The sequence below is a fragment of the Sinocyclocheilus rhinocerous genome, unplaced genomic scaffold, assembly GCF_001515625.1.
Source record: "Sinocyclocheilus rhinocerous isolate Xijiao unplaced genomic scaffold, SAMN03320098_v1.1 scaffold819, whole genome shotgun sequence".
Lineage (NCBI taxonomy): Eukaryota > Metazoa > Chordata > Actinopteri > Cypriniformes > Cyprinidae > Sinocyclocheilus > Sinocyclocheilus rhinocerous.
In genome coordinates, this window is record NW_015665814.1 from 360,130 (window position 1) to 375,083 (window position 14,954).

At 36.2% G+C, this 14,954-nt stretch overlaps 1 protein-coding gene across 1 annotated transcript in view; it reads left to right on the forward strand.

The window, feature by feature from the left end:
* Positions 1-14,954, forward strand: part of LOC107731501 (mRNA-capping enzyme-like) — a 108,442-nt gene that overhangs the window by 89,661 nt on the left and 3,827 nt on the right. The window contains exon 14 of the mRNA XM_016542602.1: positions 9,347-9,413. Within this exon, the coding sequence (XP_016398088.1) occupies positions 9,347-9,413 (67 nt within the window). The remainder of the gene's footprint in view (positions 1-9,346; positions 9,414-14,954) is intronic.

Genomic DNA, 14,954 nt, shown 5'->3' on the forward strand with positions numbered 1-14,954 from the left:
ATCTAACCTCCTAACCACGCAGCAGATTCGTTCTGAATGAATCTCTTCCCAAATCGTCCCTCCCTAACATTTTCGTCTCGTTTTTATTCGTTGGCGAAAATGTCAATAGATTTACGTCATAGTTTTTGTCATTCAAAAAGAGTTTTAGTTCGTTATCGTCTCGTTGTCGTCGGTGAAAAAAAATGTCGTTGACGTAAATTATGCTGAAAATTATTCGTCAACGAAATTAACACTGAGGGAGACAGAGTCATCCAGGAGGATTTCTCCTGTGTCTGTCTTTATCTCTATGTATGCGCTGATTTGTGAGCGATTATGAAACATTCAGCTCAGAGTCACACGCAGGTGGGTTGAAGCATTAGCAACTTTTCGAGTCGCTACTTTTCAGAACATAATACGCACCAAAATGTGATTCATGAGGCCCGTTCCTGAGCAGACTGGTGGCTTTGATTATGTGCGGCTTGACATTTCTCTCAGAAGAAACGTAGCGAAGCATAAAGTGTGAGTTCTCTAGCGTTCCTCATTTACGCCTCTCTCAACCCATCTGTCCACTCTGTCCAGACTCGAGATTTTACTGTCCTCAAATGAGCCGGGCTTATCTTTTAAATGCAGGCGGTCCAGAGGTAGAGTGCTGACCCTTCTGCAAGGACTTTCATGTATAAAGCAATTGTTTTTTATTTCCATGTGTGTAAATCTCGTTAAGAACGTGTCCAGGTTATATTTCACCCCAAATTCGAAAGAAGAAAAAAAAGTATTTTATGCAAGATTTTTTTGCATTTTCTTGACAATTAAGCATGTTTGCCCCCATAACTTATTCCTTTATTATTAGGGGTTTTAACGGTACACATATTTGTACCGAAAATTTTCGGTACCGGCCTTTCGGTTCGGTATGCATGTGTACCGAACAAATACAGCATTGTTTTAGTCACTGCACGAGTGGAACTTCATTGTGTCGTTACTTTTGAAAAGAAACAAAATCTCATCTTTCAAATTACGTCAATTATTTTTTTTTCAGGAAACTCAAACAATTTGACGCTCTTTGATGTGGCGCGACAGATCCCTGTATAAATGCCTCAGTTCAAACTGCGAAGCGTTTGTGTGCCATTACACCTCTATTTATTATATATAGCATTGATTTATTTTATTTTACTGCTTTTGATTTTGTGATGATCAGAATTATCATCAATAATTTTTAAAAGCAACACGTCTGGATGCAATACAGTAAAAAAAAAAAGAAATGGGGCAGAAATTTGCTTAATTGTTGTAGTGCAAAATATAATTCATTTTTGTAATATGACTGGGACATGTTTTCATGAGGTTCACCCATATATTGTAGTGCTCGTTTGTGTTTGGTATTGGATCATCCTTGTGTATAATTTTCTGCCTTGGGGAAGGTACACACAAGATGTGTTTCTGCTAAGCAGCTAGACGGCGTGCAATGGAACGGAGCAGAACACCACGGTCTCGCGACATGTTTTAGGAACCAGGCTTGTCATCACCATTATTTTGTCCATAATTGCGATATCATTAAGACATGAGACTCCAGGAATGAAAAACTGCAACAAAGAGCAGAACAATTTGCAGAATGTTTTAGAAAACAGACACGATGAAATCCATTTCCGTCAACCCTGATACATTTTCATGACATCTATTTCCAATTTCTCACACCTCCCTTGTCATGAATACTATTCACTTCCAAAACAACAACAACACAGTGAGCCACAGCAAAAGAAAATATAGGTACGATAAGCTTTTTCTCACATGATGCAAGTAACCTTTTTTTGTATAATGTCAGTGCCATTGACGGACCAACTTTTTTGAAGCTTATTTATAGAAATGTGTCTATTGTATAAACTTTAAGTTTAGTATTTATAAAGAAAAGGTTTAATACTCTCTGTGGATAGGAGAATTATACGGCAAATACAAGTTTTTACACTAAGCAGCATTACACTGAAAATAGAGGTAACACTTTATTTTAGGGTCTCTTAACTAGTTGCTTACTAGAATGCATATTACTAGAATATTAGCCATTTATTAGTAGTAATTAAACACATATTAATGCCTTATTCTACATGACCTTATTCTAAATCCCTAATCCTACCCAATACCTAAACTTAACAACTACCTCACTAACTATTAATAAGCAGCAAATTAGGAATTTATTGAGGGAAACGTCGTAGTTAATAGTGAATAAGTGTTCCCTATTCTAAAGTGTTACCAATAAAGAAGCAAAAACCATAACCTCTTAACTGTTACCCCTTTTTTTTAAACATAGACGTGAAAATGCACTAGCCAAATACTCAACCAAGTACTTGTACCAAATACAAATAGGTTGTAATTCATGAATGCTTTGAAATAGAGACCTAAGGTTGGTCTCTTTTTAACGCAGATTATTCTGTAAAGTATTTTTTTTTAAATGCAAGTGTAAAAAAGTTATAGTAATTACAAATATTTTGGGATCTAAATTTGCTATAAAATCAAAGTAATATGTTTAAGTTATGTTTCAAATCTGAATCACAAATATTCAAAAAAAAAATGGTGACACCCAAACTACACTGAATTTTTTTAATGGATTTTCCTGTCACAAATTTATACATTACTGTCACAATATTACTTCACCAAATATGAAACTCTTGAATGACTCTTTGAGAAGCCTTTCCGACAATGTGTTTTGTCAAGATTAGAAAAGGTTTGATTATGAAATATGAGCTGCTGAAAGAATTAAAATACCATTTCCATGGTAATGCAATGTCGAAATAGTTTTACAGGATGAATTTTGATAGAGCCCTGCACTTTAGCCTGAGCCCGACGGGCCCCAACTTATTTACGCCCTTAGGGCCGTGCTTCGGGCCAATTTTCGCGTCATATCTCAGACGCGGGCCAGTCATCAGGCCTGTTTTTAGGCTTCTTCTTATTTTTATATTTTAGGCATCCATCAGTTATGGTGACGAAAAAAAATTGCCGCGCTGGTGGAAACAACATGAGACCGTGCTACCGCGACTGTCAAGAGCGGCTCTGACGGTGTTAATTGTCCCGCCAGCAGCAGCAGCAGGAAGTGATCCGCGTTCAAAGTTAAATGACTAAAGTAGTCATTTAAAGCTTTCTATAGATATATTTATCATGTCTGTGAGGCAAGTATTCGCTGAGTTTCGGTTCATCATTGTGAAGTGATCCTGTTCAAGACCGAGACGGCAGAAAATCCTGTTTGTTTTCTTTATTTTACAAAAGCACAACGTTTTGTTGATATTGTGAGTGCACACAAATAAAAGTAGACCCTTTACAGTTTCAAATGATGTATTACCACCTTTATGAGCAAAAATGACGGCATATATTAAGTTGTTTCCACTGTTAAGAAAAAAAATGCAAGTGATCGCGTTGGCGCCTCCATGTCCTGTAAAGCGCGCTTTAGCTTCCACTCTCCGCACAAACGATTGGATACGTGTCTAAACGTGCACATTTATGTGGGTTAAACATTTAAACTAACACGGTAATATGCTTGAAGTGTTTTAAATCTATAGATTTCATTTTAGGCAAGTGGTGGTGATGATTTGAGAAGGCTAAATTGATCAAACATTGGCTATGATCAACTCACTGTCTGCCGCTGGCCGCTTGGCCGTTACTTTAAAAAACGAAAACTTGAATTTAACAAATAAAAAATGTTCCAAACATATTTCTAAATTAACTTAATAAAGAAACGAAAAGAAATATAACCACTTTGCCATTAAAAACAAAACTGAACTATTTTAATGGCTGCAACAGCAGCTATGTAATGGGGAAGAGAGAAAAAAGACGCAGGTTTTGAAAAGGAGGCTGAGACTTAATATTCTGTTTCTGCTCTGAACACACCAAAAACGCAGTATCTGAACCCTGAGGCGATTGCACAGTTGCTACTGTATACTCTCAGTGCACTTGAGTGTCCCGCCCCCACACTCTTCTGATTGGACCATTGGTGTAAATCTGACATTGATGCCCTGCGCAACAAAACTTGAGAACTATTTTTAACATGACAAGCCATTTTCTAAACTCAAGAAAGGAAAACGTCAGGACATGATGCAGTGGGAAAGATGTTCATCTGACGCATGTATACGTAAAAGACAGAACGCATGCATGGAGTGCTGACTCTTGGGGCTAAAGATGGATTCATAAGGCTTACAAAAGCATTTCAAGCACAGAAACTAAAAATGATTATTAAAAATTAAATGATGGGAATAAGTCATGTGAGCATGCAAACTGAATGTCCACTGGGAATGCATTGATTCTAATGACCCGATAACTGTGCACATAAACGTTTCTACATCATAATTAGGATTTTACCCAGTGGCTGTTCTGCTCTAAGCTTTGATTAACATGTTTCAATATTCTAAAGCCTTTTTTTTTTTATTCCGATTTGATGAGGCAAAAAATGTCCAGTGGGTATGTTAAATATATATTTTCTGAAAGCCGATGGGCAGTGTGTGTCATCGAAGCATCATAGAGTCCTGGCTTTTCTACAGCAGATGTGTCAGCGAGTGGCTGAGGTTATTAGCGGGGTTACTTCCCTGCCAGGAAACAGAGAAAGATGACATCTCCACTCTCCTCCCACACAGCTCTCTCTCTCGCGCGCGCTCTTTATCTGCAAGTGTTTTTCCCTCTCACCATGCCCTCTTTATTTGCCGAGAGCTTTGAAATGAGATGGGTAAAATAATAAAAGAACCCCTGACTCTTTGCATAGATGACACTGAAGAGCGGTAATGAGAAGACCTTGGGTTCATTTGGTGCAATTTTTAAGGAAATGAATTGTACTTCAAATTTGTGCGGTTTGAAAACAGTTAAACATTTCATTAGTCGGGCTGCTCTGCAAAACATGCTCCATGTGTTAAAGCAGTGGAATGAATTCTTTCAGAACGCGTCTCAATAGTCCAGTAACATTTTTGTTAAAAGGCTTTGTTGCTTTGAAACCTAAAAGGGTAAAGTAAAAATCAAACCTCCTCCTGTTGAATGTACAGACTCTGTAGTGTAAAAGAAGCTAAACCTCAGAAACTGGATTAGAGAATCTTTCTGAATTCATACTACAGGCGTGAGTCTGTTTGGACACATCTCCACTGACCTTGAACACCTACATTATAAAAGCTGCTAGTTCCCAGTTCAGTTTCAATAGAGAGAGAGAGTGAGTGCTTGTGAAGAGAAAACTCTGCCTGACTGTTAAACCACACACTGCAAAACATGCAGATTATCTTTTTCCATGTGTCATTGACCAGAGATGATTTGATTCACATTTGATGGTCAGAGATGATTTGATTCACAACCATTCAAACTTTTAGTACCAAGTGATTTTCAGCTGCCCTCTTCCAGAGGCTTTCTATGACAAGACATCTGGACTTCTCTAACACTCACCTTTGGAGCTCTGGACTTGTTAAAAGTTGAACTATCTTCCCATTTTCAGCTTGGCCACCCTGCATTTTCCCCTTCTCTGACAAGTGTCCTATTCCCAACGCAAGACAAACACAATCAGACGCGTTGAAGACCATACTTGACTGAGTTTTTTTGGCTGACCTGGCCATTTTACGTTCTGCTTGGTAATTCGGGCTGTTTTTCTTTTGTCCAGGTCCAATGATTTATTCAAAAATACATATAAAATATGGGGTATAATTTGGTTTTTCAAACCTCTGATGATCTAGGTGCTATTCTACTTATCCTGAGTTTATGTTGCAGACTGTATCTGTATTTATTTATTTTTGTATTTACTTATTTTTATTATTTTATTTTATTGTGATATTATTTATGTAATTTGATTTGATTGCAATGTATTGTAATGTGGCCTGGACCGCTGGGGGGGGTTCAGAGGGTCAGTTTGTTCTGTTTATGGTGAAGATGATTTTGGATAATTGTATATGACCCTATATATGTACAATCAATAAAAAATTGATCCCCCCCAAAAAAATACATATAAAATGCAGTTCATGCATACAGTGACTTTTAACTTCACTGCAAAAAAAACAAAACAATTTTCTCTATTAAAAACCCTTCAAAATGATGTATGATTTGTTAGAATCAGGCGAAAAATGACTGAGCTAAACCTGTTTGAAGTTGATGGAGTTAGCAAAGTAAATTTAGATAAAAACTGATTTAAAATTTTCTGACCTAGCAACGTTGCATCTTTTCCCCCCACTTCTTTTCTTAATAATCATTACTAGATTAATAATCACAATATAGCTTTTTTAAATTTTATCTTTGTTGTTATAAGAACTGATGCAAAAAATAAACAAATATAAAAAAAACAAGTGTATTTCCTACTTTTTTCATTTTACATACAAACATAAGCATTCAAGTAAGAAAAACAAATATCCAAATTTTGTTAGTTTTTGCTTAAAACAAGCAAAAATATCTGCCAATGGGGCAAGATATTTTTGCTTGTTTTAAGCAAAAACTAACAAAATTTTGATTTTTTGATTTTTTTTTTTCAGAAAACAAGACAATATCTTAAGTCATTTTACTTGTCAAGTAAATGCATCCTGATTCAAGAATTTGTAGATATTTATACTAGAAAACAAGACAAAAATACTACGAAAGAAAATCTTTTTTTTTTTTTTTTTCAAAAAATTTCTAACCGAATTTCAAGATGACACGACTGTTTTGATATCATAATGAGGAAAAACATCCTCATTACAAAAATTAAACTCTTGAAAAGAAAACCTTAAGTAGGTTGCCATATTCTTCTAGTATTGTTTCTTAAAAATTTACAGGTGCATCTCAAAAAATTTGAATATCGTGAAAACTTTTGTAACTTATTTCAAAAAGTGTCATATATTCTAGATTCATTACATGTAAAATAAAATATTTCAAAAGTTGTTTTGTTTTAATTTTGATGATTAGAGCTTACAGCTCATAAAAGTAAAAAAAAAATTGTATAGAGTAAATTTTTTTTTAAATTAGGCTTTTTAAGTTTTTCCTTTTCTTTATCAAGGGCACTCTTATGCAAATGAGCAGTGACACACTACAGCGTCTACCAATGACAGCGCAGAGATTGGTAACCGTGGTAACCATTCAATCACTGACAGTGTAAACGCACGCGGCTTCACGATTTGATCCGCAGGTTTCACAGATTGCGTTTGACATGTAGCCATCCAGCGTCATCCAGTCTGTTCACGACAGTGTTTCACGAGAATACATTTCACAGAATCTCCTCTGAAACAATGTCATCAAATGAATAAAGAGGTCCAGATACTCCTAAATGAATTTTTGAGCAGTCAACAGATGGTTGAGCTTGATGGTCTTAATTAGAAATGCACGTTTCAGCAGTTCGCACATTGCTATACCAATTATGGAAACAGTAATGACTGCTGCTAAAGAGATGTCTCGGTGTTAGTCCCAAACACCAGTAGCTCATATAGCTCACAACTGATGCTGAGATCTGGTCCACACTGAAATGAATCACGTGGGTGTGTAAACAGTTACGTTGGTTTCATTATTTGACAAAAATATCTGCTTTCGAAGTGATAAAACAAGCGCACAGGACGCACAGTAACCGAGGCTGAACACCGTCATCGTGTTCCGAGAGGCTCCAAATATACAGCGCCATTAGCTCGAGTGGCAGGGTGTTCTTTAGCCCTCAGTGTCAGGGTTCGGATCCGGCCTCCTCCCCGGTGATTTACTACTATTTTGGATGGTGACACATTTCAGTGGGCGTGTACGTGTGAACAGCTGGAACCATCATAGAGAGGAGAGGGCTGTTTGTTAGGAAGCCTTTGCAGTGATCACTGATTATTTCTTTTTCAGTCGAAATTAATATGACTGGATTTCCAGTGTGATGTGATCATTGCATATTTCAAGTCAGGTTGATTTTTATTATGGCTTTTGATCCATTAAAAGTATAATTAAAGTTTTAACGGAATTTATGACAATATGAAGGGTTAATTAATATTTTTGCTACAGCAGTATTTGCTGAGAAAAGCCCCCAAATAACGATAATTCAAAGATATTACATGCCGAATCAAACAATTGATCTTCCAGTCCAAGTTGGATATTGGTCAGGGAGGCAAACTGTTAATATACAGTAAATATAGTAGTGTTTATTAAGCTGTATGTTATTATTCTCACCTACTACCGTTCAAAAGGTTTGTGTTTGTTTGTTTCAAAAGAAATTAATACTTTCATTCAGAAACAACATTGAAGTGATCCAAAGTGACAGTAAAGACATTTATAATGTTACAAAAGATTTCAGTTTCAAATAAATGCTGTTCTTTTGAACTTTCTATTCAACAAATCCTGTATTGATAATAGGGTATGTCCATGTCAAATCAACCGAATTTCAGAAACCTTTTTTCTGAGGAAAGACGAGCATAAATAGTGATGAAACCCAAAATATTACATGTCATGGATGTATATTTACAGAGTGATCTATTTTGTAGAGGAGGGTCAAAATGACAATTTTAACCTGAGATTTGGAGCCAAGTTACAGGAGGGTAAAAAGGACTTTAGAAAGATGACAGATACAGAAATGAGATGTGTTTCTAGGTTCAGCATTATTTGTTCTTCTGAATGCTGAATGCAAAGTGACCTGCATTTATTTTTTGGCCACTGAAAATTTGTACAATGTAGCAGTTTACTCTTGGAGCAATATTTAGATCCTAATATCTCTGGAAATGAACCAAATAGGGCCTTAAAAATGAAGATACCAAAAGAAAAGTTTGTTCATTTTGTCAACAGATATTACTAATAGACCTACCAGTCTTTGTGTAAAAGTAAAATCAGCATATTAGAATGATTTCTGACGATCATGTGACACTGAAGACTGGAGTAATGATGCTGAAAATACAGCTTTGATCACAGCAATAAGTTATATTTGACAACATATTCAATAGAAAACAGTTATTTTAATGTGTAATTATATTTCTCAATATTTAAATTTTTACTGTACTTCCTCAAATAAATGCATAATGCATACGCACAAGATACTTCTTTTAAAATATAACCATATTGTGTATATTACATATACATTTATGTGCCGTGTTTAGTGCATTTATTTCAGTGAGCCAGACAGGCCAGTGCTTCATTTACCAGCATCTTTTTCAAAATTAATTTTAATAGTGATTTTAAAATCCTTGATCCTTGTCCTTAAAAACCCTCCCTTCCGAACATTCCGAACACAAAGCCCTTGGTGTCGTTGTATTTGGGAACCTCATCCTGACTGTGAAAGTCTTACAGGCACTTATTATGAAGCCCAGAATAATTACACGGCAGTATCGGAGGACATCCTCCATAGCAGAGCTGCTATTATTTCCCTGACTTCCGCTGTCTTGGGGAATAGCACAATGCTTGCTTGTCCGGATGTGAAAATTAATTTAAATCTTTATTTTCGCTCTTTCTCCAGACTGATCCCGCAGACGGTGGGTCTCCTGTTCGTGGGGAGCTATGACATGCCCTTTGCACAAATGAAGGTGAGAGAAACATTGGTTCACATCTCTGATAATTCCTTCTGTCAGCGTTCCCTCTGTCTGATTGACTGCAAACACAGACGCCGCTAAAGATAGTCCTGTCATTGTCAAGCGCTCTTTACATGATGTGCTTTTAATTAATTGAGTCAGACAGGTGAACGTTGTGTCACACAAGAGCTCCGTTCTGAGACCCAGCGATCGGCCTGCCTAGATAGCAGTTTGAGGAATCCTACAGGAGGTGTGCACTCGATGGGCCACAACAATAAAACATATTATAAGATGGAACATGTTGTATGACTATTTGGACACAAACAACTTGTAAAAGCCCGTTGACACCAAGGATGATAACTATAATGATAACATTAAAGATCATGTTATGGTTTCTGGAGGCTACACCACAACTATAACAAAAACAGCACAGAGGAATAATATCATTGGAATCACTTTCAAAAGTTTTTTTTTACCCAGCTGATGAACTGTAAAAGCATCGACAGCTAATGAGAATCCATTTTACTCAAGCATTTAAAGCGTCAAGCCACATAACAGCAACGCGCACTTATAATAAACAGAATGTTATCGTCCTCTGGTCTAGTGTTGTTTTTGGCGGCCTGTTTTAATTTTAGTTTTAGTCTAGTCTTTGTGTGAAACTGTCATTTTAGTTTTTATTAGTTTTAGTCACGTTCATACTCTTTTTAGTCTAGTCAATTTTTAGTCAACTAAAAGTCTGAGCATTTTAGTCTAGTTTTAGTCGACGAAAACTGATGACATTTAGTCTAGTTTTAGTCAATGAAAATTGTATTTTAGTTATCTTATTATATTATTGTTACCTTATAGACTCAAGAATACATCCATTCCAGACACGGAAGACGCTCTGATTTGAATTTACAACATTTATTTTACCAACCAAACATGTTAGAAGTACACACACATAAATTTAAATAAAGACGAACCCCGGCTGGCCGGCCATCGGTCCCTTTCTCTGTGTCAGACTTTGTTTGGTTTTCGTCTTCTAAATCAGTGTTTCCCAACCTTTCTTTAGTCGCGGCACCCTTTGGAAATTTTAACAAATTTGTGGCACCCTACAAAATTAATTTTGTCACAATATTTGAATTTGTTTTTATTCGTCAACGATATTGCATTATACATTTAATTATAGTCATCGTCACATGACCAGCATTTTCGTCTCGTCTCGTTTTCGTCACGTAATAAAGGTTCGTTGACGACGATATTTAGTCATAATTTTCGTTGACAAAAGCAACACTACTCTGGTGTGGACGCTATTATACACTGGGAACACTTAAAGGTAGGGTAGGTGATTTCAGAGAGGCTAGCAATAGTGAGCTAGCTTTGAAAGCATAAGATCCCACCCTTCCTGCAAATCACTCTCCAAAGCCACGCCTCCTCCAAAACACATGACCAGACAGACCAGAGGCTAACCAGCGACACGATGAGAGACGCGTCAATGCTGTCAGATTACCTCATGTCTCATTCCCCGGTGAGAAAACTTTACAGTACAAAGTGCATAATATTACAATAACAACAACGCCTTCCATTCTCGCTCGGTCTATAATAGCGCAATTGAACGTGCTGCTGACGTATCATGTCTGCGCGAACAGGGTGAGTGGAGGTATGCAAATACTAGGGGTGTAACGGTTCACAAAATTCTCGGTTCGGTTCAATACGACACAGTGGTGTCACGGTTCGGCACGTTTTCGATACGGGGGGGCGTGGGTAATTGCTTTCGTCGCAATGTTGGAAATATTTATGTTTTAAAACATGATGGCGAGGCATCTGACGCCGCATATTCTCTCAAGAGACGACGAGAGACGAATCTACTTCAACATATGCTGATAACGGTATATAGCTAACTGTTTTCATTTATTCCCTTAATATTTCTCTTGTGGCCCGTACATAGTAAAAAAAAAAAAAATGAGAAAAAACGTATTTGGTGTTAAACAGGTTGTTTTTGAAAGTCGGCGCTTTAAATAGGCTAAATAAAGCTTTTTATTTCATTGATTTTTATTGATGACTGCAGTGTTAATATTTTAATTATAGGCCTATAATTAATTGTATAATAGACCTGTTTTAAAAGACCTTTTTTAAAACGTTTTAATTGAGGAGCAAATAGCCTTATCTTTTGTAATCCTCGCAGCGCGTCAGTTATGCGGTAATATTGCAGGGCAAATTAATTGTAATTTTAATTTAATAATAACATTTTATAATAAAAGTAACTTAATAATAATAGGCCTAATAAAAATAAGAATGTAACAGGGCTACATTCATTGAAAATGCCAAATCATCTTAATATTGCCAATAATTTATGTTTTTGACAATATCTCTGGCTATCGTCGATACAAGATCATCGTCTTTCGACGCACCACATTGCCTGTTATGTCATTTGGGCTGCCTTGTTGAGCGCAGTGGCACTGAGAACATTATATTTCACACACTTTAAGCTCTTTTATTTTCCAAATGTAATAGGATTAGTCCAACGAATCGTTCGGTTTGTAATGCGTACCGAACCGAAAGCCTCGTACCGAATGGTTCAATTCGAATACGTGTATCGTTACACCCCTAGCGAATACATACATTGACAGGTCAGTGCTATCTCACGACCCATTCGTACGTATTTTAGATGGTGGCTAAATTTGTATGAATTCTTGCGGCCTCACTTATACAAACTCGGTCGACCTCGATATTGTGCGATGTATGATTTAGTACGATTTGTTTAGACCCCAGTGATGGGTAGGTTTAGGGGTAGGTCATTCATACGAATTCATTCAAATTGGGGAACTCATTAAAAATGTACGATTTAGCAAAAATCTTACAAATTAGCCACCTCGTAAAATACGTACGAATTGCCATGAGATTGGATTGGACAGGCAGGTTGGATAGCGTGTCGTAATGTTCGGACCGAGGGATATGATTGGACGAACATTTTATGGTCCTACCCTTCCACAGACTATATAAATACATTTACACCACTCAATTAGTGATTGCTTTTGGGATGTGAAAATACTTTCAACCAGCATAACAAAAAAATGTTTTTGAACCAAATCACATACCCTGCCCTTAAATCACACGTAGGATCTCAATGAATGAAATATTCAAGTTGAAAATTTTTGCTTATATACATTGTGTAATTTGTTGAGAACAAAATGATGTGACAATGGTCGGTTACAGTTTATTTTTATTAGACATTCTAATAACCATAAGTAACTTTGCAACTATAAATGTCATCTAATTCTCATTAATTTGCACCTGCATGTCTACAAACTCTGAGTAGACTGTTAGGTTTAGTGTTAGTAGAATAAGTTGACATATACTTGCAAAGTTTCTTATAGTCAGTATGTTGTAAGTTGTGGACCCATCAAAGTAAAGTGTTAGCAGATATTAAGCAGACAGTCTACTAATCCTCTAATGACTGCTAGTTCACATGTAGTTGCAAAGTTACTCACTGTTAGTAGAATGTCTAAAGTGGACTATCAAAATAAAGTGTGATCCAATGGTCAGTGAAAGCCAAAACCATCAACCCACTGAGGGCTGGATTCAAAATCACACTAAAAAGTAAAAGTAAAAAAAAAAAAGTAATTACAGGCTGATCGAACTTGCATGAATTTCATAAAATCAACTCATTAAGTAGTTCATTAAGTCTATTCCTAAGCCTGTTGAAATCAGCTATTAAGGTATTAGACACAAAGCCACATAGTTTTTTTTTTTTGCACTGGGAACAGATGATTTAGTGTTGTTTTTAAGATTCTTAAGAGTTTTGTTCCACCCATATTCATAAATCAAATAACAAGGAGGTACACAAGAGCTGCTACAAGAAGCGATTGTAACAAACCATTGAGAAGAAGTACGGGTTAGTCAGTTATAATTTGCCTTAAGACGAAACTAGACGATAACTGACATAGATCTTGACAACTTAAAACCAGAAGAAAAAAAAACAATTGTTGTGGTTTCTCTAGAAATGAAAACATTTGGTTGTCAAATCAAAATTATGAATATTTATAAGGATTTTAGTGTAATAATTTTGCATTAATATTTTAACTACATATTATCTTGTTTAATTATCCTAGTTAAATCCAGCACATTTTACACTGATTCTGTATTATTCATGTATATTGTCCCTGAATAAAATAATTAATAAATTAACAAAAAGATAGAAGATGGAGTGAGAGAAACACTGATTATAAATACATTAGTGCAGAAATGTTGTGAATTATTTTACCCAAATTTTGCATTTTTTAAATACAGAATTATCTTAGCAGCATGTTAATGCAAACTCTATTGGAATCAGTTGTGCGTTACGTCCCCCATACGCTTCACATGAAGAGCACTATTTTGTAAGGCTGACATGCCTTTTGGAGTTGCTGTCTGTGTTCACAAATCTATTTTGTCATGAATCCAAGTCTGACTTCTCTTTTGGAAATAGTTTTTTTTTTCCCCTTTAGTTGGCAAGAAACCCACTAAACAACATTTAGGCTAGTTTTCTGAAACACACACTCAGTAGTAAATTAATGGGTAACTATGGTAACTGGTAATTGTTTTCTTTCACTCGAAACCACATATGATATGCTGCTGACTATGTTTATAAAATGATTCTGTTTATTTAGCAAATAATTATGTGGTGCAATTTCCACAGATAGACATGGAGTTTTTATAGACGAGGACAGGAAAGCAGTTGTTGTCATTGTGCTGAAGTGCTGCAGTGGACTGTAGGCAATAAAGAGGCCACATTAGTGACGAGCCACTGCTCCACTCAATCAATCAAGATGCAGGAATGTACTAATGGCTGGAAATTAAACACAATTGCTGAATAATCATAGCTCACATAATGTACATGCACTCTTAAAACTAAAGGTGCTTAAAAGGTTCTTCACAGAGATGCCATAGAAGAACCATTTTTGGTTCCACAAAGAACCATTCAGTCAAAGAACCATCTCTTTCTTAGCTGTTTATAATCTGAAGAACCTTCTTTCACCACAAAGAAAACAGAATTTCAAGAAAATAGCCATTTCTACTTGTTACATAGAGACTTTTGTTCATGAGTCCGAGTCAAGACTGATGTAGAGCTTCCCAAATCATTCCATTTCACCAAGACAGAGCGCTTTTATCTGAATGGGACAGAATGCAAAAATAGTCAACATCACTAATCGACCTGGGGCCCGTTCTTCGTACGTCGCTTATTACATCCGAGATGAAATGTCACATCCAAGATGATATCATCGCGCATAGAGAGATTATTTTTCAGCGTTCTCGTTGCAAAATTTGGTTGGTGTATATGAATCATCTGAAAATGCTTGAATGCTCCATGAATAATAATCACATGATAGTCACACCTGATTTGCTGAAAGGCGGATGTTGGTAATAGGCAGGAGCCATAGTAGGGTTGTCGCTTACCATTTTGTGTCTGTTTGCAGTGTTTTCTTTGCACTCTTAAAATGCAATGATTATTTGCCAGAATGTTTTTGGAGGGGCTGCTATGCCCCTGACTGTTACTTTCATTAAATTGATTTACTTTTTTATTGTTGACTGCCATAT